The sequence below is a fragment of the Penicillium chermesinum genome, assembly GCF_028974085.1.
Source record: "Penicillium chermesinum strain IBT 19713 chromosome Unknown utg000003l:1.0-5111272.0:1.0-5115320.0, whole genome shotgun sequence".
Classification (NCBI taxonomy): Eukaryota; Fungi; Ascomycota; class Eurotiomycetes; order Eurotiales; family Aspergillaceae; genus Penicillium; species Penicillium chermesinum.
In genome coordinates, this window is record NW_026695313.1 from 359,929 (window position 1) to 385,806 (window position 25,878).

Sequence of the window (25,878 nt, forward strand, 5' to 3'; positions counted from 1 at the left end):
GAGTCACAGTAAAATCACTTTCATTCTTTCTTTTGAACCCGGTGTCTCTAACCTATCAAGGTAATAGCTATAACTTCCAAGGCAATTAAACGTACGTCTTGTTGAGTAATGGTTTGTTAGATGGACATAAGTTCATACACCAATATACTATCTCGACGAGCGACAGAGCTGCGGCACAGCGAAAAAGTCTTCGTTGAAGCAATCCCGATAATCCATGATGTTTACAGACATCATATTTCCCCTCAATCGGCTTGAAAGTGCTGAGGTGGTCATCGCCACCTTGGCGGGCTTGGTGTTCTATCATTCTCTGAAAACCATATATCGCCTCTGGTTTCACCCATTATCCAAATTCCCCGGTCCAAAACTTGCGGCTGCGACTAGCGTATACGAATTCTACTACAGTGTTATCCAAGATGGCATGTTTCCATGGAAAATCAAGGAGATGCATGAGATCTATGGTAAGTTCACTCACGGGCTCGGAGTTGATCGCCGTTAACACAATCCACGCAGGACCCGTTGTTCGCATCACCCCACATGAGCTTCACTTCAGTGATCCAGACTTCTACAACGAAATTTATACGGGGCAAATGAAACCCAGAGATAAATTTGTCCCCTTTTACCAATTTACCGGAGCAGTCACGTCGGCCTTCGAGACCCATGATGCCAAGCTGCACAATTCTCGTCGTCAGCCTCTGATGAATGTGTTCGCCAAGAAGGAGGTAACGAAGATGGAGCCGCTTATCATGAGCAAAATCAAAATCCTGGCACAAAGATTTGAGAGAGCTATCAAGGAGCAGACTCCGATTCAGCTAGACTCAGCATTTGCCGCTCTCACGTCGGATATCATTTCCGAGTATGGATACGGAAGATGTCTCGAATACTTGCATGATGATGCCTTCAAGAGTGATATCAGAGAGAGTCTGCTTGCCAGTCTCTCTCTATTTCACATCATCAGATTCGTTCCGGCTATCATGATGCTTGCAAAGGTTCTACCGTACAAACTTGTCAAGCTGCTGAACCCTCAGCTGAGTAAAGTCCTGGCTCTCCGGCGCTTGATCCTCGAGATGACAGTGGGAGAGCTGGATAAATTGGAGAAAAACATTCCCAGTGACGCGAGGTTGGTGAAATCACTTACTGCACCAAGCATTCCAGATTCAGAGAAGACATTGGAGAGACTAGGGGACGAGGGGTTTGTTATCCTGAATGCCGGCGTGACATCAGGAAAGATCCTTGCGTTTACAGCATTCCATTTGCTCAACAATGATAATGCGGTTTCCAAGAAGCTTTACGATGAGCTGAAAGAAGCTTTTCCGGATCCCAAGGCTATAGAGAACGTTTCTCTAAGAGACCTCGAATCACTACCATATTTGGTCAGTGTTCTCGCTAGAGATTCACATTTCATATTGTGGAAGCTAAGAATGGAACAGAAAGGAGTCGTGTGGGAAGGTCTTCGCCTCGCACTTGGTCCTCTGACCAGACTTCCGCGAACCGCGCCCGCTGCTAGCCCACTGGTCTATAAAGATAAAATGATTCCACCCGGCGTATGTACCACGCTCATAACCCAGAGCCTGGCAAACCTTGGCTAACGGCAATCACCCCCAGACCGGTATCAGTACCAGCAATTACTTTCTTCATATGAACCCAGAGCTGTTTCCCAATCCAACTGAGTTCCGACCAGAAAGATGGTCCGAAAATCCAGAGAAGGCGCAGACTCTTCAGAATTATATCGTTACTTTTGGCAAAGGAACTAGGCATTGTCTTGGTAAAGCGTACGTCCCTTTGGATTCCGATGAGAGATTCTATTATCTTGTTATTGCTCCGCAGCTAACCCTTCGCTTCCTGCTCTTCCAGATTGGCTCATACTGAGCTATACATGACTATGGCTGTGCTAACGAGGTCCTTTGGGATGGAGTTGTATGAGACAAGTGAGAAGGACGTTGAAGTAGCCAGGGATCGCCTATTTGGCTACCCGATGCAGCCTTCAAAAGGAGTTCGCATTCTTCCTAAGGCCGTGAGAGCCTGATGACAGGCCTTTTGGCTCATAGCAGGCTTCGTCAATCATTCATACGATTTGGTACCTTCTCATCAAGTGATTTCTCGGGATGTTTGCTAGATAGACTTTGAGAGCTGAAAATGAATGACGGTTCATTGAACGAAGAGAAGAAGAGAACCGACGATATACTCGGCTCAACTGAAGTAATTCCAGGTCCCGGTATCTCTCTACAGCAGCCAAAAAAAACAGGTTGGCGTCCCAAAAGGTTGTATTGTCTACTACTCAATTACTTGAATAGTATAATTGGATTGCCTGGGCCGTAACCTCCATGATAGTCCGCGAGGAGGTCTCCGGCCTCGGCCGTAGAAAGGAGGATCCAAGGATGAGGACACCTCATCTTCCATGGGGGCTGGAATACATATGCACGAGAGCTTTCCTACACTCTATACTCAGGATGTAGGCTGCGGCTGAGGTTAGCGGGCCCGTTCCCGCCCAACACCAAAACACGCTAATTTAGCGCCTGTATGAGCGCAACTAGCGCAGTTGAAAATTACTTCGTTGGGAAATATTTAGAGTTATGACTCCACCAGGCAGTCATGCAGCCCAGTGGGTCTGTCCAGGCCTAACAAGGGCCATCATCAACCAATCTCTCAGACCAGCAGGATCCTGAAGCGCTAACGATCTGCAGATCTCCCGATCTGGGCTGAGCCCTATATGCAGTGCTTCAAAATTTCCCTATACGGTAATTCTGGGAAGGATGCATACCGTGAATGGCCTGGGCTCTGTCGACTGTGGGAGAGGCTTGGGGATACGTACTCACAAAGTATGGAAACGGCAAAGAGGAATTTGAAGTCGATGTGCGACTACCGATGATGGAAGTATCGTGAGTGGAGGATGGGTCCAATCTTCCGGCATTGGGGAAATCCTGTGTCTACAGACAACATCATCTCAGATTCTCAGTGATCCTCGATAGCTCGATCACCCAGATTGTTGATTAAATCTGAGTCTCAAGGGCTTCATGCTGCCACCAAAATGGGTAACAAGAAAAGCAACGAGTCTAAAGCTTTGGAGACCACTAGTCTCGTCCAATCTCAATCAAAATCAGCACAAAAGAAAGCTTCACATGCATCGAATACTCCCCAAGTCAAGAAAGGCGATGGCGGCAGCAACGTGGTGGTGAACTTCCTCTGCATTGCAATGTTCTTCGGAGCTTGCGCCCATGGATTCTTTATCATCCCAACCACTTCAGTCGTGGAAGATATACTTTGTCGGCAGTACTACAGAGAAGAAGTCAACACTGGCACTTGGCTCAGTGTGGACTCCAGTGACCTGAAATGTAAAGAAAACTCCATCCAATCGAATCTGGCCTTAATTCTTGCTGTCCGCGATTCCCTTCAAGCTGGAGTGGGAGTATTCGCCTCCCTGCCATGGGGTATTGCTGCAGATCGGTATGTATTGAACCAACGAACGAAAATGGGGATGGACCAGCTGATGTGGACGCGCTCTACTCAGACTGGGCCGAAAGTCAGTGATAGCCCTTGGACTCGCCGGGCTAGCCTTATCACAGCTATGGTTCATGCTTGTAGCATGGTTCCCCGGATACTTTCCAGTGGAATCTCTGTGGCTCGGCTCAGCGTTCTTGCTTTTGGGTGGTGGAGACGCAGTTTTGGGTGCCATCTGTTTTAGTATGATCGCAGATGTGACCACTGAGTCAACTAGGTGAGTCCTTCGTTTCTCCGATGTCAATTAGCCTAGACTTCCTGACGGATTCATAGAGCGGCGGCGTTTATGCGTCTCATCATAGCTTCCCACACAGCCAGTTTTGTTGCACCTGCATTGGCTTCTGTCATGATGGAGATCAGGGGACCTTGGCTGTGTTTAGTAGCTTCCTGTTCTATTTTGACGTTCCTGGGGATTGCTACTGTTCTGTTCCTTCCAGAAGCTGGTGGTCCCAAGGGGAAACACGCCCCAGCCGCTAAGACTGGCACCGGATTCAGATCTGCGGTCGAAACTGGTATGAAAGAGCTCTGGGCGTCCACCCATCTCTACTCCGTCGCCCTGTTACTACTCACCTTCATTGGCACTGTTCCAGGGGTTCATTCAACAGGAAGCTTCATGACCCAGTTTGCATCCAAGCGATATGAAATCAAGCTCTCTCAGGCCGGCTACATCCAATCTATCTATAGCTGTGCAACAGTCACGGTATGCCTTGCCATCCTGCCATCGGTTTCAAAGCTCGTTATGAGATCGGAGGTGCCACAATTCCTCCGACCGTCGAGTGAAAGTCGACGGGATCTACTACTAGCTCAATGGTCCTTCGCTTGTTTGACGGTCGGGTCCCTTGTCTGCGCGATTTCTGCAGTTCTTCCTACTTTCATGCTTGGACTACTCATTTCGGCTCTGGGAACAGGAAACAGCAGCCTTGTTCGCAGTTTATGTAGCCTCTATGTGAGCACTGACCTGAGGTCCTCGCTTTACACATTCATGGGGATAGTCGAGTTTTTGGTCGCCTTTGTGTCTCATCCCTCATTGGCCTTTCTTTTCTCGAAGGGTATGCACCTTGGGGATGGATGGGTTGGTCTGCCATATTTTGGAGTTGCTGTCGTTTGCTTCCTGGCGTGGGTTATGTTGAACTTTGTCAAACCGCCTCCCGCAAAGCCAAAATAGCTAGCTAAATAGAAGTACCAGTGCTATGAGACATACTTGAAAAGATGTACCATGATATAATCTATGTTTTGAGCGATAAGAGCCAGTAAGGGCAATTCATTTCATCTGAGCAGAAAATGAGCATGCATGGGTCTAGATAAGAGACATTCTCTCGGGTAGAAAAAATCAACGTGAAGACAGAAGTGACATAATAGGCTGTATCAGAACTCTTTCCCCCTTTTCAGAACAGTCAAATCAACGCGCGGTCCATATAGCACTAGCAGTGTGGCGACGAGAGCACTACTGATGGCAACCAGAATCATTTGCTCCAATCTGTAGCCTACCGGCGGGCGCAGGTTCCTAGCAGGTGCATGGGGACCTTCCATCTTTTGTAGTGGTTTGATTCCCTTCTTTTCACTGGTATCTATAGCTATTAGAGTACCGGGGAGACCATCCATACTGTATGAATTCTTTTCTGCCCAGTATCTGTGGCGAAAGTGTCAGAAGCTTGCAATGACAAGATATAAATGAACACGTAGTAGATCCTGACCTTGTAATATCCTCCTTTTCATCCCCTGCGAGGTATTTCTGTTCTTTCTTCGCGAATTGGTCATTCAGAACAGTTCTATGCTCCTTGAATTCATATTTCGGCACCGAGTATCCGCATGCAAATCCCACCTGGTGTATATCCACCAGAATGATCGTTCTAGAACCCGGGATCGTGTCGATACTATACTGGTCGACGAATTTCTTAAACGCCGAGGTCCCGTATTCCAGAACTTTCCCATATCCATACAACCTCATGATCCTCGGAGCCCCCTCAAATGCGTTAAACTGGACGGTGATACGGCCATTTTCGTACAGGTGGCTGACAGTCTCGCTACCTGAGCCTGTGAGGTCAAGGTACCAGAACTGGCGGTTGTCGGCAGTCAATCCAAAGTAACGGTCGGGGCCTCCTTTGGGTGAGATGTTGATGTGTCCCGTCGGGGACAAAGGCGCCGTAGCTACCCAGAAGACTTTCTGGTTCAAAAGCCATTGGACTGTAGATTCTGGAATTTTTGCAAAGTAGCCGCCCATCTTGCATGTCTGTCGTTGGGCAGTCGGTCCACGGGCCCGAGTACTCTCGAAGACACTGGACACTCGAACAGAATCCGCTCAGCTCAGGTGGAGTATTGAAGATACCGAACATAGCTTTCCAGGTTCGACTATTTAGGTCATTTCTTGTCAGCATAATCCTCTGGGCCTGATAGCAACTCACTGCACCAGGACTGTGGAGAAAAGGGGGCCGGACCAAATTCCCCAACGCAGTAATTCGTCTTCTTCCTGAGTCGGTTACCGCCAAGTGCACAGCTTGTATAAACTGCTATAACTCAGGCTGTGCTCTCCAATGGGAAGTCAGAGGAATAACCTTTGATATTTGCAAACAATGGCACGTCTTCGCGAGGGGCTTTTTCTGCTCCTATCCAATGTTCTGTTGATCGCAGCGACTGGATTATTCATCTCGGGTCTCCTTCGACCAAAGATAGCTCCACCAGTGACTGAACAGTCATGGCTAAACAAAGTAGAGAAGACACCTTCGGCGCCTTTTGATCGCGTGATTTTCTTGCTTGTGGATGCCCTGCGAAGGTACCGTAACTCTGTATTCCAGATCGCCACGTACGCAAATACTGATCGTTCACTGTAGTGACTTCGTGTTTGCCAATAATTCTGGATTTCCTTTCACGCAGGAGTGAGCGTCTTTGCTAGATATCAAGATGGATTTTTGCTGACTTTTTTGCAGACTGATTCGTGCTGGGGCAGCTATGCCTTTTACAGCTTTGGCAGCTCCTCCAACACTAACCATGCCTCGCGTAAAAGCAGTGACATCTGGCGCGAGCCCTTGCTTCCTTGACATGTTTGCAAACATCAAAGATTCCATGAACAGGACGGAGGGAAACCCCACTTGGCTTCATACGTTGAAGGACACATATGCAGACAAGAAGCTCTCGTACGCTGGGACTCGGACTTGGACGGATCTTTATCCAGATGTTTTCGCACGATCCCATCCAACCGACGCGAATTTTGTTCCTGTAAGCGATTTTTCCTAAATTGATTGTGAAGTAATTCTGACGCGTATTTCAGGACTACACCTCCGTTGACGAAGTGGTTAAGAACCATGTCGACTTCGAATTAGCCAATGATGACTGGAGCGCCCTGATTCTGCACATGGCCGGTGTTGATCATATTGGACATATTGGAGGCCCGGACAGGTAATTTTCCCTCTCTTTTCAGCATTAAAAATTGATTCTTACTATCTGACAACAGTGCCTATATGGGCCCCAAGTTTCATGAAATTGACTCTTTGACTCGGAAGATCTTCGAGTCTATTCAGACCAAGCCCTATTTGAAGAATACCCTCTTTATTCTGCTCGGAGACCACGGCATGGACAACCGGGGTAATCATGGAGGGTCTCTGGAGAGCGAGATGTCCGCCGCTCTAGTTTTCATGTCGCCTTTGTTTCAACGTATCTCACCGGGTCAGACTTCCCCTGCTGACCCCAATGCAGGAGAGTACGGATATCACACAGTGATTGATCAGTCAAATATAGTTCCAACAGTGGCCAGTCTTCTAGGAATTCCAATTCCAAGACTCAACTTGGGCGTTGTGATCCCCGAGCTTCTGCCCCTGTGGAAGGATCCAAAGGAGCACATTACCTTACTGCGCAACAATGCAGTGCAGATGATGCGACTATATGTGGACTGGCTTCCCTCTCCACCAGCAGTCAGTGACGAAGTCTTCGGTCTCTGGAAGAAGGCAGAAACTCTAGGTTCAGGAGCTGACGAAGCGTTGTCTGTGCTATTGAAGGTAGATACTCCGTCCTAAGGCAAATCTTCTTCAGCTAACAAGCCTCAAGTTCTGCACCAAGGCACAGTACGTTATGAGCGTGCCTAGCGGAGATATCAGCTTTCCACTTATTTTCTACGGATTGGCAGCTGGGGTGGGAACCATTCTGAGCGCCCTCCTGGCACATCGAATGATCCCCTTCTCCTTTAATGACAGTGGATGGGAGAACATGGCCATTGTCGCTTCGTATGCATGTACGATGTTCTATGTCGGCTTGATCGAATATGAGCACCTGTTTTGGTACTATGCGTCTCTTCTATCGATGGCTCACATCGGTTACAGAAAGTTCGTCCTTGCCATTGAACCCACAAATGATGGCTCGGGAGCCAAGCTAATATCTTTGATAGCTTCCGTAACAATCAAGGATTCTTCGCATCTTGGGGCCCACTCTTCCTCCAGTTCATTTCTCAGTCCTGGAATCAAGCTGGTGAAAACCCCGCGCGCCTTGCCGTCTTCATTCAGAAATACCTCGGAGAAAACACAGGTGCCTTATGGCTGCTGACTAGTGCGACTTATGCTGTTAGCGGATATAATCTGTCTGCCCGTCTCAACCAGTCCAAAGGTTTGATTGATTGGACATCTTCTATATTGTCGCACGGCTTGGGTTTAACCGCTTTGTTATTTAAATTCCACTCTACTCTGGTAATCACACCGGAGGCTGCGTCATTTGCACCACAGTGGCTATTGTCCACCTCTGCTCGTGTCAATATAATCTTTCTATACAGAATCCTCTCCATCAGCATCATAATGAAAATGGCCTACGTTTTGCTGCCGCTGAGAAAGGGCACTATTAGAAAAGGTATGAGTGAAACGGTCCAGATGTTCTACAGTCCCCATACTGACTCCTTCTCAGATAATCTTGCTGCCATGATGGAGCTTGTCGGATTATACCTCATGACCCAGTCTCGTGCACACAACATCCCTCTGTTTCTCATTTTTAGATCGCAGCTCCAGCTCCTCGGTTAGTGCACTCTCATCTCTACGCTCTTTTGGCCATCTACTTACATAACGCAGAGTCTCTGCCGGAAAACCGGGTTTCCGTTATTCTGCTATTCGCGGAGAGCGCCTACTCTGCCTTTGGATTCACAAATTCAGTCGCTGCCTTGGACATTCCATTGGGGTTCAATGGTGTGACAACTTGGGTATCCAGTACAATCCAATTAATCCAATGGCAGATCTTCATTACCATGTGGGCTGGGTCCGCTTGGTGGATTTGTGCCGGTCTTGGGCTACTTGCTCAGCCAAAGTCGGGCAAGGCTTCCCAAAATGGGAACGCTCATGGGCCAAGCACTGCCTCGGGCAAACAGAAGCCGGATGGGCATATCAACGGGAGTGCTAAGTCGTCTGAAACTCCGAAGGAAGTTCTATCACACTCCGAGGGTGTTTGGACAACTTACCTAGCGCATATCACTCTCTTCCAAGCTGTGAGTGTGATTCGATTGATTGGTGCCAGTATTTGGTACCGTGACGACCCACAACTGTGGACCGTGATCCTACATGCTTCAGCGCTCATCGCAATGAAGCTTGTCATCCATACCACTGTTAACTGCTTATTCAGTGGATTGATGTGGGCAAGTGCGTGAACATGGACCAGATGTGTTTCGGGAAGCCCTTGGGGAAGGATGTAGACCCACTAGTTTTATAGACCCTGATGCGTGCTGACTTTTGGTTTTGTTGCAAAGGCTCCTCACGCTTGGAATGGAAGCATTCCATGGATGAATTCTTAAGATAGAGCTGGATAATAACTAGATGAAACAGATATCGGAACCACCTTTCACATATCTAAACCACTTGCAAATGCGGATAGTGAATAGTTCTCCATCTCATGAGTACAATTCTTCGGAAACAACCGGCAAGTTGTTGCCATTCATTGCCTTGGCTACTATAAGTTATTAGTTAATTAGTGTGCGGGGGGGTTTACAATATAATGGCTCTATATTAACAAATAAGCTGGCTCAGTTAGGTTCAATGTTTTCCATTTTCGTTTGCATGTAATATAACACATTAGACCTAGCGCATTAGACTTAGCACTGAGAAGGCTGTAACAGGCCCTCAGGGTCTGTTCAAGCAATGACAGCAGAGTCCGACAGGACGCTTGTTGCAACTGAGAGCATGACCCTGTCAGTACGAGGATGAGGTCTCAACCTGATCTCCACTCCTTCTATGCCGTCTGTTTCTCCCTGTTCTTCTGCTTGTCCTTCTTCGGGCGCGGCGGGTGACTTCGCCGGTTTCTTCAAAATGCTCTTCCACTCCATTGTCACAGTACCCAAAATAGTCAGACATGCCAATGCCAACATACAGTAAAATACGGAGCGCAAAGCTTCATTATAACCAGTCAGAGCCTGGGGCCTAGAGTTCACAGGAAGCACGTCGATGAGAGTCGTGGCACCGCTCGATGTGGCCATACCCTTGGTGAATCCAGGCACCCGCGTCAGATGGCTAATCAGTTGGCTGTAGAAAATGTTTTCCCCTGCTGAAGCAAAGACAGTGGACCCGAGTAGTTGAACGAATATCACTAGTGAAGACCCAAGAGGGACATCCTTGGTCGGTAACACAGCTTGGACTGCAAGGTTCGGCGCTGAAGAACACAAACCCTGACCGAAACCGAGAAGAATCTGGTATCCGATCCAGTTGGGCTCTTTCATACTAACATACACCGTAGTGAGCAGGCCCGCGCCAATCGATGTCAAGCAAGAGCCAAAGATGGCGAACGGCGTGTAGTATCCAATCTTTTGCACAAGAAATCCAAAAAGAATCGACGCGACAATTGCAGCGATAATTGTGGGCAACATTCGAACTCCAGAGGTGATGGCTGTATCGCTGTTGATGGTCTGAAACCACATTGGAATATAAGTAGCTGCAGCGAGGTTAGTTGCTGGTCAATAATATTCCGAAATCATATCACTCACCGATAACGGTCTGCGTTCCACCATAAAATATGGCTGTCCAGCAGCTAGAGATAACGCTCCGTTGCTTTAAGATCCTGGGGGCGATAGTGGCAGTCTTAGGGGTCAAGGCTTGGATCGCAATGAATGCACACAGGAATACTCCCGTGAGAACGAACAAGACAATTATAACCGCGGAGGACCACTAGTAACATACGTTAGAATCATTCTGCAAACCACCGCATGGAAGGATATAAACCTTACCGCCATTGTCTGTCCGCCCCAGGCAAGCGCTAACAGCAGACATATAACCCAGGCCATCATGACGGGGGTACCCAAAAGATCCAAGCTCATGATCTTTTCTTTCCAATGGAGTTTGGTCTCTTCACGGTCAGGCATCTTCATGCAGAAGAACATTACGATCACAACTGTGCCACCGAGGGGCAAGTTGATATAGAAGCACCATCTCCAAGAGACCTTAGATGTAAGGGAGCCTCCAATCAAGGGCCCAGCAATACTCGCAATACTGACAATTGCCATGGAAAGGCTTTGCAGAATCGGACGTTTCTCCAAGGGGATTGTATACATAATGCAGACCACCTAGGAATTCTGATTAGCCCACGAACTGCAAGCGGGGCCTTCACATACACATCCTGCGTAAATCCCTGACGCACCGAGGCCAGCTATCGCTCGACCGATAATCAAGGCAATGGAACTTGCGGCTGACCCGGACACAGCAGATCCGACTTCGAGGAGAAGCACACTAATCAGATAGACTGTTTTGACTGAGTAAAAGGTATAGAATTTTCCAACCAGAAGTTGGGATGCACAACAAGTCAACGTAAAGGCACTGGAGTACCATCCGACGTCGTTAGTAGAGTTGAATTCATCGGTAATTTTGGGGATGGCCTATATTACTTGTCAGACACATTGTCTGGTGAAAACTCCCATAGGGGGAAGAGAAAAGGCCCCAGCAAAAAGCCGCTGAGACAACTTACCGTTGAGAGGATATTCCTGTCTAGTCCGACCAAGAATGAACTCGCAAATACAGAGGATAATAAGAGAATGATTCTCGTTCCAGAACTTTTTCGATAAGTTTCTTCAATTGCGGTGTTGCCATCATCAGGTGGGCTCATGTCATCCGGAGAGTTTGATTTGCTGGTTTCAACCATATGGTGGGAATTTGTCTTGTCGTCCGGCTCAACGTAGCTCATTCTAACCCTTGAGTCAACCCTCTCATTCTCAGTATCTTCAGAAACTGCGGTTCTGGAGGTTCTCGAGGTGGTTCTCGAGGTGGTACGACTCAGGCCATCCATGGTAAAAGGTACAGGCGAAACTCTAGGAGTAAGAATGCTACCCAAGTGGTTGCTTTGCGCTTCCACATCGCTCTCTGCTATTTTTTGTGCCATGCTGCGTAAATACAGAGGTTTCTGGAACTGCTATAGAAGGCGGAAATCAGTCTGTGTCATCTGAAATACATTCCAATGGGACTCATTTTGTGACTGTCAGCTTGAGCTATGGCCATCTACTCCCATTGGGGCTGGATAAATCGGTTGGGCCAATTTCCGATCCAGATATGTTTAGTGGACGAGAGTCAGGCGAACGTTCCGGATCTAACAGGGGGCTGGATGATGCTAAGGCTGGTGCTTGCATGGCTTCGCAAAAGCTGAGGGGACGGATAATAATAGCAGTTCACGCTAGCTGACGTCTCAATATCGCAAGGATTATCCTAGTTGGTACTGTATGCCCGATTTTTCCCGCTGAAGATCTTTCTTTCCTTCTTTTGGACGCTTGCGCGTTGCCCTAACTTGCAGGCCCCCACCCTGCTGATACCCAAAGTTACAGCGGGGGTTCCTCCACGCCGCAGAAGCCACACTGAAAAAAAGCGGATTTAATTTATTTCCTGTTTTGCCTTTTTTTTGTCTCCTTTTTCTCTCCAATTTTCTTATTTATTGATTTATTTTTGTTCCTTTTCTTTCTTCCCAATCTTGATTTTTCATTTTGATTTTTACTTTTACTTTTTTTTCTTTTTCCCTTCATCCTTGCGGTCCTGCGAGCGTTCTGAAAAAACTTCCATTGTCTCCAAGTACATACATTAGATGTTGATCTTATTGTTATTGGAAATTTGTAAGTCCCGACTGTTGGATTGTGCTGACATTATTTCTAGCTTTAAGATTTATCCCTCGAACATAAATGAGGGCAGAGACCACTGCCATTGTCTCAACATGAGCTGCTTACGCCACCAGTACCCTGGGTTGACAATAAGCACTAATGGCTTTTCCCATTGCAGTTGCTTTATTCCCACGAATGCGGAGAGCGTTGCATCTCTATGCTACAGGCGCCACTGCTCATGGTATACTGGGCCCAAAAGGGGAATCTGGCTATCGCTCAATTAGTAAGACTTTAAGGTTACTCAGGTGTTCAAGTTTAGATAAAGAAGTATCCAAAACTTAGGTCCTTATTTATCCAAAGAGTACGTGCACTGGTAATACCCTAACCACACATGCCATGATCCAGGAGCCTCTTTGCTGTCTTTCCGTCGCTGTAAGGCTAACATCGCCATTTCTCGCTGCCTTTATGATCCATATGCTGAATGGGAATTTTGGAGTCAGGATACAGGCTAAGGACTCTTATCGTTTCCCATAGCAATCCATAAAATGGGGCCAATATCTGAATCACGCGGTTTTAATTTATCCCTTTTGGATATAAAGGAGCGCGGACACGTCACACTCGCCAGTCAGAGGAAGGAGCGCCATGAAAATGGAAAACCGCCTTTTAGACCCAATTTACGACATGTAAAAGCTGATAGGCTCGGGTCCTGGCACGAGATCAGCCCCTGCACTGCCCATTCAGGCTAACTCTAGGGAGGTAGCTTGATAACCACTGTATCAGATGGTGGTGAGACGGATCTGAAAAGGTGGGGACTATAAGTATTATTGCTCTCCAAATTACTCTGTACAGTAATTGTCTATACATTTGATGTAAAATATAACATTAGATATGGCTGTGGGTAGACTGTACAAGATAGTAGATTAACAGTATAATAGATGACCTTGATTCTTCACAGTGTCTAAGTCATTCTCTGTCTTTCAAGAATCATACCCCTTGTCCATAGTGCAAAATGCTTTCGACTACTAGTGCGCAGACGGTGCTCTCTTCATCGGAGAACGAAAAGCTATTCCTCAATGAGAAGGTTGTCGAAAGTCCTTCTCAGCCAAAAACATTAACAGCGAAGTCTCCTTCTTCCGTCCTTGGATATATTGCACGAGAAGTGGATATTACTTGCCGTCTATTACGATCCAACGCGGTGGGATTCCTATTCATATTCCTGGGTGCTTCGGTATCTAGAATTATCCGTCATCCACTATCATGGAGCGAGAACGTTCTGGCGGTAATCGAATCTTTTGTCCTGACCATTCCCGGTGCCTACGTCTTTGACATCTGCAACCAAACCTCCTCCCTGAGGAGGACTATGTGAACAAGCCCGATCGCCCCATCCCCGCAAGCTTGCTCACAATCGGCCAGGCAAAAAACCCGCTGGGCTCTGTCATGGATTCTCACACCCTTGGCCTTGTGGGAATATGCTGGTCCCTGGGCCATGTTCCATCTCTGGACATGGGAACTCTTGATCACCTTTTGCTATGTCTGGCCTCGGTGGTTCTCCTGGTTTATGCGAAACTTCTTTGCCGCATATTCTTACTGCATCTTGGGGAGACTCCTCAACCAGGTATACATCAGATATGCGGCCGATGATTGGGACATCAGCTGGATGATTGACTATACTATATTCGCGTGGTTTATGGGAACAATTCACGTCCAGGAATTCTACGATCTTGAGGGCGACCGAAATGCGGACCGGGAGACCCTCCCCATGCTACTTTCCCCTCGTGGCCTGGTGTATCTGCGGGTTGGCACATCGGCATTCCTTGTTGCATTCTCCACTGGTCTAGCCTATTGGAGCTATTTAAAGATGGATCAGGATATGATGATCGGGCCCATGGCTGCGCTGCAACTGATATTATCCACCTACCTCGCTTACCGCGTTGTGGCTCTCGAAGGATACAAGGAAGACAGGGCCACCTACCATCATTATTATTATCCTCCTGTTTTTGCTATTCTGTTCACTCTGGTTTTGGTGACAAAATAAGTGGGGCAACTAGGGCATGTCTCCGTTGCTAGTCTCCGTTGCTAGGCAAGATAAGTGGCAGCGTACACCTTCTTAGACACGGAGTCTATTATCTAGATTGCCAAAACAAGAACAGTATAGAACATTGCACAAATAGAATTTACACTCTCATTTTTTTGCAAGGCCTACAAGATGTAGACGGAGACAGGCTGTATTGGAAAGTGACCTCTTTGTCTTTGGATGCGCTGAGTGTCTAATCTATTAGCAGTACCCATTTTTCCAAGCTAGGATATTAATATTAATAGGTACGGACAGTTAGTTACGCCCTCCCCCCGCTCCAGCCTTGAGGTCCTTACTAACGAGCAGATGATCGAGAACGTCTACCTACTTGGATTCTTCGTTTGACATACTGTTAATGGCAATTCTCAGAATTCTAGCTAGAGTGCATCTGTAAGAGTTGCTGCCTCGTAAAGGAGCCTCGGGCAATCTAACGTGTATTGAAAATTCCTGATTGGCACAAAACAGGTTCCCGCCTCGGCTTGGAACTTCGATAATCCGTACCCATCCAAGAATTTCCATATTTGGCAATTGAAACCTCAAATACCCATAGGAATCAGGTCCACTACCTGGTGTCTAAACTTCAATAACCACGAACACTGGATACACTTGTAGAAGTATCCTATATAGGCAGTCTAGGTCAGTAATTGAATGCTATATATATGGTCGGCCAAGGATTCGATCTCTTCATCATTAAGTCCCTTTATTAGGGGCTTCGCCTCCGCAATTTTAAAAAATCGAATGCTTGAGAAAGGTGAGGCTCATCTTTTGAAAACAAAGCGACATCATGAGGAAACTTCCCAACTACCTCTGCCAGCAAATGCCCTACGACTGCGTACTCCGAGCGCAATTTCTCCCAGCACCATTCCTCCATCTGCGAGACCGTCCAGGCGTATTCAGCGCCAAGGCAGATCCATATTAATGCTTGGCTAGCTCTTGCCACTGAAAACTCGGCCGTGGAAGGCCTTGAGCCTGCATTTTGCGATGCCGTCTGGGCACGAAGGTTATGCAGAATAACCCACAAGGTTTTCAAGAGAAGGCTTAGGAGTCCTGATGCATCTCGTCCGTCACACTGTGCTATTCTGGGACCAGTGAGGGCCATGCAGAGCAGACTTGTAAGACGTAGTGCCGTCGTTAAAGTTTCAGCAAGATCACTATCTGGGGTCGGAGACCAGTCATCCAGCCCAAGATCTTCACCACCGAAAGTGATCTGACCATTTGCAGGGGAAGACGGGACTGTCTGTCGACCTCGAATAGGTTTTGGTGAAACCAGAAAGTTATGTTGGATCCTGAACCAGTCCTCTGCTAGAGTATCAATGTTGAACTGGATCTGTCCGTCACTTGACAATGCACGATCAACCACTTGGATGAAGTGAGCCAGATCTACAAAGTTTTCTATCACAGAGGCAGTCACACCCGCGCCTAATAAGTTCCGTGTGATAGCCTCACGCGTCCTTTGTCGTTCATGGGCTGGAATAGTACAGCTGACTGATTCGGTGAAACGGATGAGAGGAAATATTGGCTCGGTAGCGAGCCTGAATGCTCCCGCAAGATCCGCTCTGTGGGTTTTCAATCAACATGGTCGTTCGCAAAGTTGCCGCTACGAGATATGACTCACTGTCTGATCAGAGTTCGCATACGGGGAGACAGCCGCTCCTGACCTCCGAGAGAATTCACCAGGCTCTTCAATCCTTGCATGTGAAGATACCAATCATTATAATTACCAACGAGACCCTATCAGTATCTATCAGTATCTATGAGACCCATTTCACGGTGCTACACCATGGATGCGTCATGTACTTACAGCAATAATTGCCAGACTAGAGACTGGCTGTATAATAAGCATCTGCCTAGCGGGTGACCCAGTCTCGTCGCTGCTCAGGATTTGGTTTGCCAGCGCGCACAGCTTGCTGCAATGAAATGGAGACTCGGCTGAATCTTGCTTGCCATTTTCCAGCAAATTAAATAAAGCGCAGATTGACAGTGTGCAGTCTAGCGCCAACGGGTCGGAAAGCAAGAAATCGCTAGACTCAGAAATTTGTTGTGAGCAGTCGGTGATCGAGTAAAGGGTTTCAAACGGTAGCGAGAGAGGAAGATAGAGGTACTTTGTATAGTAAGTCACAAATCCCTTGTTATTGTCCGACCAGAGAGTAGGCAGTTCCTCAGGGGACCAGGCCTCCAGACCCGGGTAGGTCCCAGCTTGAGAGGCGAAATCCTCCAAGAAACCAGCTTCCGACACCGACCACAAATCTGAAAGATCAAGTGCCTGATCAGTTGATATACTCGAACAGTCTGAGCCTGGGTGCCGCTCCATATGATCCGTCACCATTTGATCATGCGCCTTCTCGGGGACAGTGCCATTGGAGCTGTTTCGCTTCTCCGGGGAATCCTTGCCCTCTGAGGTCGAAGTGGAGTTTGAGGCGGCACGGCTCCGCTCTCGTCGCTTTTTCCTCCCCTCGGGGTTCTTCTGGGCGACGAACTTCATACGTTCTGAAATTGGTTTGGAGAAGCCCGTCCATTCTTGTGCATCCGCATTCGATGATGTCGAGTTGACAAAAGTCCTTCCTTGATGCCTTTGTCGAACGATTTGCAAGTTCTGTTTAGCTGTGATAGCTGCCCGTTTATCAAGGGTGGAGGAGGTATTGGTGTCCATTGTTTGGGGTAGTGTCGGCTTCCATTGGCTTCGCTGTTCGGTCTCGAAGGGGGATCTGGTTCACGTTCTTCGGGGTAAAAGTATAACTCAGATCGCACCTATTTAACTGAGGTTGAGAATAACAAAAAGTATGACGCCGGAGTGAATGGAATGTCATAAGCCACCCCGATTTGAAATTGCGCAGAGTTGTTTGAGGGCCTAAAGAGGCGTATGTGCTGTTTGACTCGTTGATTGGCCTTGATCCTTCATGAATATCTAAGGTTTTCCGAAGGCTGTTTTCCGAAGGCTGGCCACTGCAGCAACCTGCAGTTCTGTCGAACCGCAGGCCTGGGTCTGAGGAACGGTAAGGCCCCCTTGGGGCTGTTATTATGGCAATCACGGAGATATGGATCTGGGGATCCACGTTGAAAACCCCCGATGTGCAGACCAGTCACGAAGCTGAGACCAGAAGATTGTAGAAAGCAAGGTAAGATAGTCGTTTCTGCAGCAAAAGTAGCAAGGGAACGAGAGCAGTCGAGACCTTTTCGATGCCGCCCCCAATTGTCAATGGCATACGGCGCCGCGGAGGGCCGGGGGACGCCGAGGTCATCGATGGACAATTTTCCAGGTTTGGCAATTATGAGGATAAACACACACATGACTGGGGGGCTGAATCCCATCGAGGACAGAAGCCTGTCTGCAAGAACAGAAGGGCTGCATCCTCCTCCCGTTTTGTCCATCGGACACGCGACACAAAAAGCACAAGGGTGCAGAACTTGGAAGTTCATCCTGCTGGTGGCTTAAGCAAATGCCCTAATTCGCGATAGGGGCGGGGTTTGTATACCGCAGGCGATCTGGCACCAAGCCTCATAGGGGGTGTTCTTCACATCAGAACCCTTTAGGATATTCCACTTCTTCGGGCTTCTATTCGCTTGATAAGCAACATGTGTAGTTACAGCCTAGCGCTGGGCCCTGTAAGCACTACGGGATGATTTTCGGCCGCTAAAAGTCTTAGGCAACTTAGCGCACCCTCACCGGGGCTCCACCTCCCGGCTGTGATGCGATACAAACTTAAAACCCGGTCGCCTTATCGGTTGATCTACTCCCCAATCATCGTACTTCGGTCCAATCGGACGCCTTAAAGGCCGTTGGAAATCGTAGCCCATCTTCCCCACTCAGCAATTGATTGCGTGCTATGAGACAATCTTCAGGGCTTAACCTTCAGGATTCACTCAAAGGATATATCGCCTATACAACCATATTTACCGAAAAGGCCCGAAGACCTGCCTTGCAGTACCGTGGCACCTTGTTGGTTTGTGTGGGAGGAAGCTACCTGGGGCTTAAGGGTATCTGGTACTCGTTTGTGTACATGACAGCCGCCAGGGACTCAATTGTTGTTCTTTACATAAATTGCGAGTCGGAATTTCTTGGGACGAGGGGGGGCGGGAGTGGGCCCTGGAGTGATGCGACGGCAATTGATATGTGTACTTCGTCTATATTCAACGAAAGATATAGGGGGAACGCGTCAGCCTTTGCTCGGCTGCGGCATAGGATGAGGTGTGACGCAAATCACTGGCTAAATAGTACAAAAGCACCTCAGAAGGATTTTGCGCCCTCGAAGCTGAAACCTTAGCCCCTACAACTGCTCGTCCGTAAAACCCCATGTTTGCTGGCCCAACCTACTTTCGAGGCCTTGGCTTACATCGAATCTTTTCGGCTCAATATGGGCACCTACACATCCGCCGAAGAGGTCAACAATACCTACGCGAGGCTGCGCGATACCTTTCAATCTGGCAAGACCAAGTCAGTTGAATGGCGCAAATGGCAGTTGAAGCAGCTTTGGTGGCTCGTGAGCGACAACAAGGATCGCTTTCTGGACGCGCTGCACAAAGACTGTAATCGAAGTGCCTATGAATCTCTCGTCTCCGAGTATACGGGGATCCTCAATGAGATCTTGTATCATCTCCAGAATGTCGATCAGTGGATTAAACCCAGAAGGCCGGACGATGGGTCGTTGCCAATGACCTTGTTGGCTGGTGCGAGTCTCCGACCAGAGCCACGGGGTCTCGTCTTGATCATTGGGCCCTGGAACTTCCCCGTCTCATTACTCCTGCGGCCTCTGGTAGCGGCCATTACTGCGGGCTGCACTGCGATTTTAAAGCCTTCTGAGTTGACCCAAGCTAGTCAGGCATGCCTGGTAGAGCTAGTTCCGCAATATCTAGATACCGATGCGATCAGCATAGTTACGGGCGGACCAGGAGAGACCACAAGCCTATTGCAGAACAAGCAATTTGATCTCATCTTCTTCACTGGCTCGCCTGCGGTGGGCCGACTTGTTGCAGAAGCGGCGGCCAAGCATCTTACCCCAGTCGTGCTGGAACTCGGTGGACAGGGCCCCGGTATTGTGACGGCGTCCGCTGATATCGATTTTGCGGCTAAAAGTATCGCTTCGACCAAATACATGAACGCCGGTCAGTCATGCCTCGCTGTCAACCATGTCTTGGCACATCCTAGTGTCGCTGAGCAGCTTGTCGAGCTGTTGAAGTTCCATTTTGAAGCATTCGCGGCAGACGGGCCAGACTCAATGACCGCAGTGATCAACAAGAAGAACTTTGATCGTCTGAAAAATTCTATTGAGAAGAGTCACGGCACTGTTGTCTATGGTGGACAAGCCGATCCAGATAAGCTCTCCATTCGACCCACCATTCTTACCGATCTCACACCTAATGGTTTGTGCTGCCTATCTTCCGTCTCTGGGGACATCCACACTAACTGTCCGCAATTTGGTACAAGACCCAATTTTGTCGAGTGAAATCTTTGGTCCCATCTGTCCCATCCTGATTACCACCACGGAGGATGCGATCCGATCAATAAACAGGTAAGGTCTCTCTTCTTTTGCGTGCTTTCTCTTCTTCAACTAATTGAGCATAAGTAAACCCCATCCGCTGGGTATCTACATCTTTGGCACTGATCAAAAAGAAAATGAACATAGTAAGTTCTCCTTCGATGTTCCCCCTATAACAGTACTCATTGCCAGTTAACAGTCATCACATCCACGACGTCGGGCGGTGTGACTGTGAACGACACTCTTGTCCACGCGGCCGTTTTGGGGGCACCTTTCGGAGGAATTGGTGAATCTGGCTATGGGACGTACCACGGCGCCTACGGATTCAAAGCTTTCTCTCACATGCGTACGATTGCGAATACCACCGGTCTCATCCGCTCTCTTTTCGGCGTCCGCTATCCTCCTTACTCGAAGAAAGACCCCAATAGGCTCGCCGTCAAGAACTCTCTCGGATTCAAACGTGGGGAAACAATACTTGACCAGAGGATAGGCCTTGCTGGATGGTTCCGGGATCAATCAGCCAAGATCATTCGCCTGACGCTGTTGTCTACGTTGTTTGTTCTCGCGGACAAGGGCGCAGGGGGCTGGCTGGGACTCCACCGGTCAATGACTTATGCTGCTAGTGTGATTAAGTCGCTTGCAGTTTCCGTGGTAAAGGTCATCCAGAAAAGAGCCTTGTAAGATTTCTCGCATGGCAAGTCCTTAATAGTTCAGATGGATCACTCTAGCTTACGAGGGAAGACTTTAAACTGCGATGAATAACCGAGGACAGTGGACCTTTCTTCCACAGTCCCTTTTAGGGGATTTATAACCTACACGTTGGTAGTGAATACATTGATTTCTCTTGAAGCATGTTCATTCCTCTGTGTTAAAAAACGGCAAGGAGAGGAGCAATAGAACGGAAAGAGGCCTCCAGGCGCTGCGGGAACTTGTCTTGTATATATCGTTTTGTACTCGAATATCGATTCACAAGACTGGAGGATAAAGATACGATACTGGTATCTTTTCCAACTTGAACTTAAGCCTAGGGACGCATGAGAAGGGCCAGGAGGCTTAAGACCAAAACACATACTGGTACTAATAGTACCTCAATATCGCAAAGAGTTAGTCCACAATGACCATTACCTACAAATTGAGTTTTACTGAGCGACCAGTCAGGCTGCTATCAGAGAATTCCTAGAGACTCTCGAAAGTAGCAGTGTGGACATCCCAGAGGGCGGCGCTGCACCATCGAAGGACGGAGCGGAGGATCTTTATTCCTGGGGACACGCTCGCCCAAAGAAGAAATCACTTTACGCGGTCGGCGCGTCTCCGTCGCGTCCCACATTGGCAATTTTGTCCTCCCTTTCTTCGGTGTCTACTCATCTCTGTTACCACCACCACCTATTCTCCCCTCCACCAATTCCTTATCACCCGCATCATGTCCTCCCCAGTTCGTAGGAGAGGACGCTCCTCAAATCAGCCCACGGCTTCGCCGTCTTCCGTGAGAACTCGCGAGCCCCCGAGCAGCCCGACTCACCAAGCGACTACCCCCCGCGCAGCCGGCCGCCTCGCCGCTCAAGGAAATGTCCCGTCCTCCTCTCCGATGTTCTTCCAATCATCTCCATCCCGAAGCAATCGCGGGGAGAAACCCCTGACGTGCGCATGGGTGAAGCCAGCTCGGTTATTGATGATGGCGACCGGACACCCCGAGCGGGTGGAGGAATGCGAGGTACGGCAATCAATCTCTGCAGATTGAAACGAAACAGAGATTAGGCATAATTCTAACATGAGAATAGACTCTTCTCCCATCAATTACGTCTCTAGCTCCAGTCCTACCAGGGCTTTCAATCGCAATGACATCCGCTCTGATATTCGCTCCGATGCACACAGCGTGAGCAGTGGCCTTTTCGTTTCACCAAGTGGCCAAGAACGTCGAGGTTACCGTCGTGCCGATCTTCATTCCAGTGGATTCGGGTCATCAACTGGTCGTCGGACACGGATGTTTGTGGGCGCGGATGGGATGCCCGCTGATGACAGTGTCCCTCGATCGGATGCCACATTCTCGAACCTTAATCCCGGGACCTCAGAGGCGGAAGCCATAGCTGGAGATGGAAGTCGTACAATCTGGGGCACGAACGTTTCACTTACAGAGTCTTATTCAGCATTCAAGACGTTTCTGTACAATTTTGCGACGAAATATCGCATGTGGGCAGATGGTGCCACCGATGAAGAGACTAGAGCCCTAGGCCCAGCAGCTGAAAGGCGCGAGTATATCGACATGCTCAATAACATGCGTCGACTGGGTCTAACTAGTTTGAATTTGGACGCACGCAATCTCAAAGCTTACCCACCAACGAAAAAACTTTGGCATCAAATGCAATTATATCCTCAGGAAGTCGTACCCCTGATGGATCAGACAGTGAAGGATGTGATGGTCGACCTGGCACTTAAGGAGATGGATAGTATCCGAGCCGATGCTCAGCATGGTGTTCAGTCCCGGAACAGACGAGGCCAAGATATTCTAACTTCGGATGGTGTGACGTCTCATGTCGATATCCCAGACCTCGTGAGCGAAGCCGAAAATGCAAAATATAAAGTCCTTCCATTCGGGCTGGATAAGACCGTGAACATGAGAGATCTCGACCCAGCCGGTAATTCTATCGCAAACACAGATTGAAAGACCAGTCACTAACTCGAGTTTTAGATATCGACAAAGTGGTCAGCATCAAGGGCTTGGTTATTCGAACTACTCCTGTCATTCCTGACATGGTGAAAGGTGAGCAGAGTTAACCGAATCAATGGTCTCAGTGCAGTTTGTTCTAATGAGGCTCTAGCATTCTTCCGATGTAACGTTTGTGGCTATGGCTCCGTCGTCGAGATCGACCGTGGCAGGATCCAAGAGCCCACTGTTTGTATTCGAGAGAGCTGCAAGTCAAAAAACTCCATGCAGTTGCAGCATAACCGTTGCGAGTTTGACGATAAACAAGTTATCAAGCTCCAGGAAACGCCGGATAATGTGCCCGATGGTCAAACACCCCACTCCGTATCGCTGTGCGTTTATGAGGAGTTGGTCGATGTATGCAAAGCCGGTGACCGCGTTGAGGTAACGGGTATCTTCCGCAGTAACCCCATGCGCGTGAACCCTCGTCAACGTTCTCAGAAGACCCTTTTCAAGACCTACATTGATGTTCTCCACATCCAAAAAGTGGACCGGAAGAAGATGGGCATCGACACATCAACGGTTGAGCAAGAGATGTCCGAACAAGCAGCCGAAGCCGACCAGGCTCGCAAGATCTCGGCGGAAGAGGAGGAGAAGATCAAACAAACTGCAGCTCGCCCTGACGTGTACGAGCTGTTGGCCCGATCTTTGGCGCCTAGTCTCTACGAAATGGACGACGTGAAGAAGGGTATTCTCTTGCAGCTATTTGGTGGCACCAACAAAACCTTCCAAAAGGGTGGCAACCCACGCTATCGTGGCGATATCAACGTCCTGCTGTGCGGTGACCCGTCTACTGCGAAATCCCAGCTTCTGCGCTATGTCCACAAGATTGCACCCCGTGGCGTCTACACCAGTGGTAAGGGTTCCTCAGCTGTCGGTTTGACCGCGTACGTGACCCGCGATCCCGAAACTCGCCAGATGGTCCTGGAATCAGGTGCTCTGGTCTTGTCTGATGGCGGTGTTTGCTGTATCGACGAGTTCGACAAAATGAACGAAGCCACCCGATCCGTTCTTCACGAAGTGATGGAACAGCAGACCGTGTCTATCGCCAAGGCCGGTATCATTACCACTCTAAATGCGCGAACCTCGATTCTCGCATCTGCCAACCCGATTGGCAGCAGATACAACCCCAACCTCCCTGTGCCTCAAAACATCGACCTCCCTCCGACCCTTCTCTCCCGTTTCGATCTTGTCTACCTTGTCCTGGACCGTGCGGATGAGACTGAAGACCGTCGCTTGGCGAAGCACTTGGTGAGCATGTACTTGGAGGATACTCCAGAAAACGCTAGCTCGGAAGAGATTCTCGTAAGATCCCCGTTGACCTGATTTCCCATTATCCAACCTTGTTGCTAATCCAATAACTCTAGCCTATCGAGTTCCTTACAGCTTACATCACCTACGCCAAAACCAAGATCAACCCCGTCCTTACCCCAGCGGCTGGTACCGCGCTAACTGACGCCTACGTGGCCATGCGCCAACTGGGTGATGACATCCGCGCGCAAGAACGCCGCATCACGGCAACCACACGTCAGCTCGAGTCCATGATTCGACTGTCCGAGGCACACGCTCGCATGCGGCTGTCCCACGAAGTCACCGCTGCTGACGTGGAAGAAGCTGTGCGCCTGATCCGTTCGGCTATCAAACAGGCCGCCACCGACGCCCGCACCGGTCTCATTGATATGGGCCTGCTCACCGAGGGAACTAGCGCTAGCGAGCGTCGCTTGCGCGAAGACCTCAAGAAAGCCGTGCTGCGTCTCCTGGACGAGCGTGGTGGCATTAATGGTGCTCCCGTTCGCTGGACCGATCTATTTAAGGACCTTGGTGAACAGAGTGATGTGACAGTGGAGCACCAGCAATTCTCGGATGCGGTACGATCGCTGGAGGCAGAGGGAGCCGTGAATGTCGTTGGGGAGGGGCCGCGGCGGAGTATTAAGCGATCGGCCTTGGGTCTGTCTTGATGGAGCATGATTCCCTATGACGCGATGAACCGGGAGGGCTGTGTGTTGATTCGTGCTGTTTCCCCTCCCGTAACTTTTCTTTTCTAATCATTCCAAAATGAAGTTCCGAGGTGCCTGGCGTTATTGCTCGTGATACCTTCTATGCAGTGAGAGATTGTGCTCGCGACCCCGCTTGTTCGTAGCTGTGTCTTACGACTAAAATAGAGATATATGTACATACAAAGTATCTACAAAACCAACTCGTATCCCGACCCAAGCGCATACTAAAGCTGGTTTCTGAGGTAGAAAGGCACGTGTCCTGCTTGGCTTGGCACGATCATCTCCGCGGGCGTATGCATGAATCCCCAAGATTTGGCCTCTCCGAAAGAACTTAAAATGGCTGATGATCTCCTGCCCAGGTGATAGACAAAGATTCGGGATTCGATCGTACATTCCGCCCGAAAACGGCAATGTGTCGCGTGCCACATGCCGCTTCGCCTTCATAGATCGGACGTGAAAGTGTGTCGCTAGAATTGATGATGGCTGATAGATGAGAGTCCCATTTAGAGAATTGAAAGGCCAGAACTACCAGGTCCACTACTCATTCTGTTCCAGCACAGCTGTAGCGGCCAATGGCGAGAGTGGGGGGATGTCACCTAACTATAAGGAATGCACCGTCGTACAAGGGGAGTGGAGGATACAGCCTTAACAGCACCGATGCTTACCCCACATGGTAGACAACACTGGCTGGGCATACCAAGAAGCCTCTAGAAACTCGAGGAGCTCTGGCTGCCAAGGTAACCCGAATCTCGTCTCAAGTGCACTATGCACGTGGAAAAAGTAAATTGAAATCAGTAGAACGCGCCAAGCGAACTAAATCTCCTTAGTGCTGTAGGGAGCAGCGCACGTGCCGAAGTGACTGGACGACGTCAGTGGGGCTGATGAGTCAGCACCGTTACTACAGCTCGAGGCGGAGCTATTGTACAGCCAATCACCGGTGCGGATCGTGCTGGACGTGCAGCTTCGTGCAGCTTCATTGGTTTGCGAGATCGAGTCTTTAGTGAGACAAGCACCACTGGGTCGCAGATAGCCGATCAGGTCGAGTCCACCGGGACGAAAGCTACAGTATTCGGCCTACTTCCAGGAGGGAAATCCTTGTCGCTGGGGCTTGG

At 49.0% G+C, this 25,878-nt stretch overlaps 11 protein-coding genes across 11 annotated transcripts; 8 read left to right on the forward strand and 3 right to left on the reverse strand.

The window, feature by feature from the left end:
• Positions 1-217: 217 nt before the first annotated feature.
• On the forward strand, positions 218-2,023 carry N7468_003021 (cytochrome P450; the record flags this gene model as incomplete). Its single annotated transcript, XM_058472318.1, has 4 exons — positions 218-458; positions 511-1,541; positions 1,603-1,773; positions 1,868-2,023. 4 exons carry the CDS (start codon positions 218-220, stop codon positions 2,021-2,023), a joined length of 1,599 nt encoding a protein of 532 aa, XP_058331321.1.
• Positions 2,024-3,025: 1,002 nt separating this feature from the next.
• On the forward strand, positions 3,026-4,660 carry N7468_003022 (MFS general substrate transporter; the record flags this gene model as incomplete). Its single annotated transcript, XM_058472319.1, has 3 exons — positions 3,026-3,441; positions 3,506-3,712; positions 3,769-4,660. 3 exons carry the CDS (start codon positions 3,026-3,028, stop codon positions 4,658-4,660), a joined length of 1,515 nt encoding a protein of 504 aa, XP_058331322.1.
• Positions 4,661-4,860: 200 nt separating this feature from the next.
• Positions 4,861-5,716, reverse strand: N7468_003023 (pyridoxamine 5'-phosphate oxidase family protein; the record flags this gene model as incomplete). The annotated part of the gene is made up of 2 exons (XM_058472320.1): positions 4,861-5,125; positions 5,190-5,716. 2 exons carry the CDS (start codon positions 5,714-5,716, stop codon positions 4,861-4,863), a joined length of 792 nt encoding a protein of 263 aa, XP_058331323.1.
• Positions 5,717-6,065: 349 nt separating this feature from the next.
• Positions 6,066-9,106, forward strand: N7468_003024 (uncharacterized protein; the record flags this gene model as incomplete). The annotated part of the gene is made up of 9 exons (XM_058472321.1): positions 6,066-6,265; positions 6,324-6,368; positions 6,420-6,708; positions 6,761-6,888; positions 6,944-7,484; positions 7,534-7,808; positions 7,871-8,322; positions 8,377-8,484; positions 8,538-9,106. 9 exons carry the CDS (start codon positions 6,066-6,068, stop codon positions 9,104-9,106), a joined length of 2,607 nt encoding a protein of 868 aa, XP_058331324.1.
• A 480-nt stretch (positions 9,107-9,586) lies between these two features.
• N7468_003025 (putative MFS aflatoxin efflux pump) lies at positions 9,587-11,817 on the reverse strand (the record flags this gene model as incomplete). The annotated part of the gene is made up of 5 exons (XM_058472322.1): positions 9,587-10,380; positions 10,433-10,613; positions 10,673-11,008; positions 11,057-11,317; positions 11,407-11,817. The coding sequence occupies 5 exons, from the start codon at positions 11,815-11,817 to the stop codon at positions 9,587-9,589; spliced, it is 1,983 nt and encodes a 660-aa protein (XP_058331325.1).
• A 1,712-nt stretch (positions 11,818-13,529) lies between these two features.
• On the forward strand, positions 13,530-13,886 carry N7468_003026 (uncharacterized protein; the record flags this gene model as incomplete). Its single annotated transcript, XM_058472323.1, has 1 exon — positions 13,530-13,886. One exon carries the CDS (start codon positions 13,530-13,532, stop codon positions 13,884-13,886), a length of 357 nt encoding a protein of 118 aa, XP_058331326.1.
• A 120-nt stretch (positions 13,887-14,006) lies between these two features.
• On the forward strand, positions 14,007-14,555 carry N7468_003027 (uncharacterized protein; the record flags this gene model as incomplete). The annotated part of the gene is made up of 1 exon (XM_058472324.1): positions 14,007-14,555. One exon carries the CDS (start codon positions 14,007-14,009, stop codon positions 14,553-14,555), a length of 549 nt encoding a protein of 182 aa, XP_058331327.1.
• A 742-nt stretch (positions 14,556-15,297) lies between these two features.
• Positions 15,298-17,244, reverse strand: N7468_003028 (uncharacterized protein; the record flags this gene model as incomplete). The annotated part of the gene is made up of 3 exons (XM_058472325.1): positions 15,298-16,150; positions 16,210-16,325; positions 16,396-17,244. The coding sequence occupies 3 exons, from the start codon at positions 17,242-17,244 to the stop codon at positions 15,298-15,300; spliced, it is 1,818 nt and encodes a 605-aa protein (XP_058331328.1).
• Positions 17,245-18,946: 1,702 nt separating this feature from the next.
• On the forward strand, positions 18,947-20,749 carry N7468_003029 (Aldehyde/histidinol dehydrogenase; the record flags this gene model as incomplete). Its single annotated transcript, XM_058472326.1, has 3 exons — positions 18,947-19,952; positions 20,017-20,101; positions 20,248-20,749. The coding sequence occupies 3 exons, from the start codon at positions 18,947-18,949 to the stop codon at positions 20,747-20,749; spliced, it is 1,593 nt and encodes a 530-aa protein (XP_058331329.1).
• Positions 20,750-21,488: 739 nt separating this feature from the next.
• Positions 21,489-21,806, forward strand: N7468_003030 (DNA replication licensing factor Mcm4; the record flags this gene model as incomplete). The annotated part of the gene is made up of 1 exon (XM_058472327.1): positions 21,489-21,806. The coding sequence occupies one exon, from the start codon at positions 21,489-21,491 to the stop codon at positions 21,804-21,806; it is 318 nt and encodes a 105-aa protein (XP_058331330.1).
• Positions 21,807-21,836: 30 nt separating this feature from the next.
• N7468_003031 (DNA replication licensing factor MCM) lies at positions 21,837-24,727 on the forward strand (the record flags this gene model as incomplete). Its single annotated transcript, XM_058472328.1, has 3 exons — positions 21,837-22,701; positions 22,885-24,074; positions 24,137-24,727. The coding sequence occupies 3 exons, from the start codon at positions 21,837-21,839 to the stop codon at positions 24,725-24,727; spliced, it is 2,646 nt and encodes an 881-aa protein (XP_058331331.1).
• Positions 24,728-25,878: the final 1,151 nt, after the last annotated feature.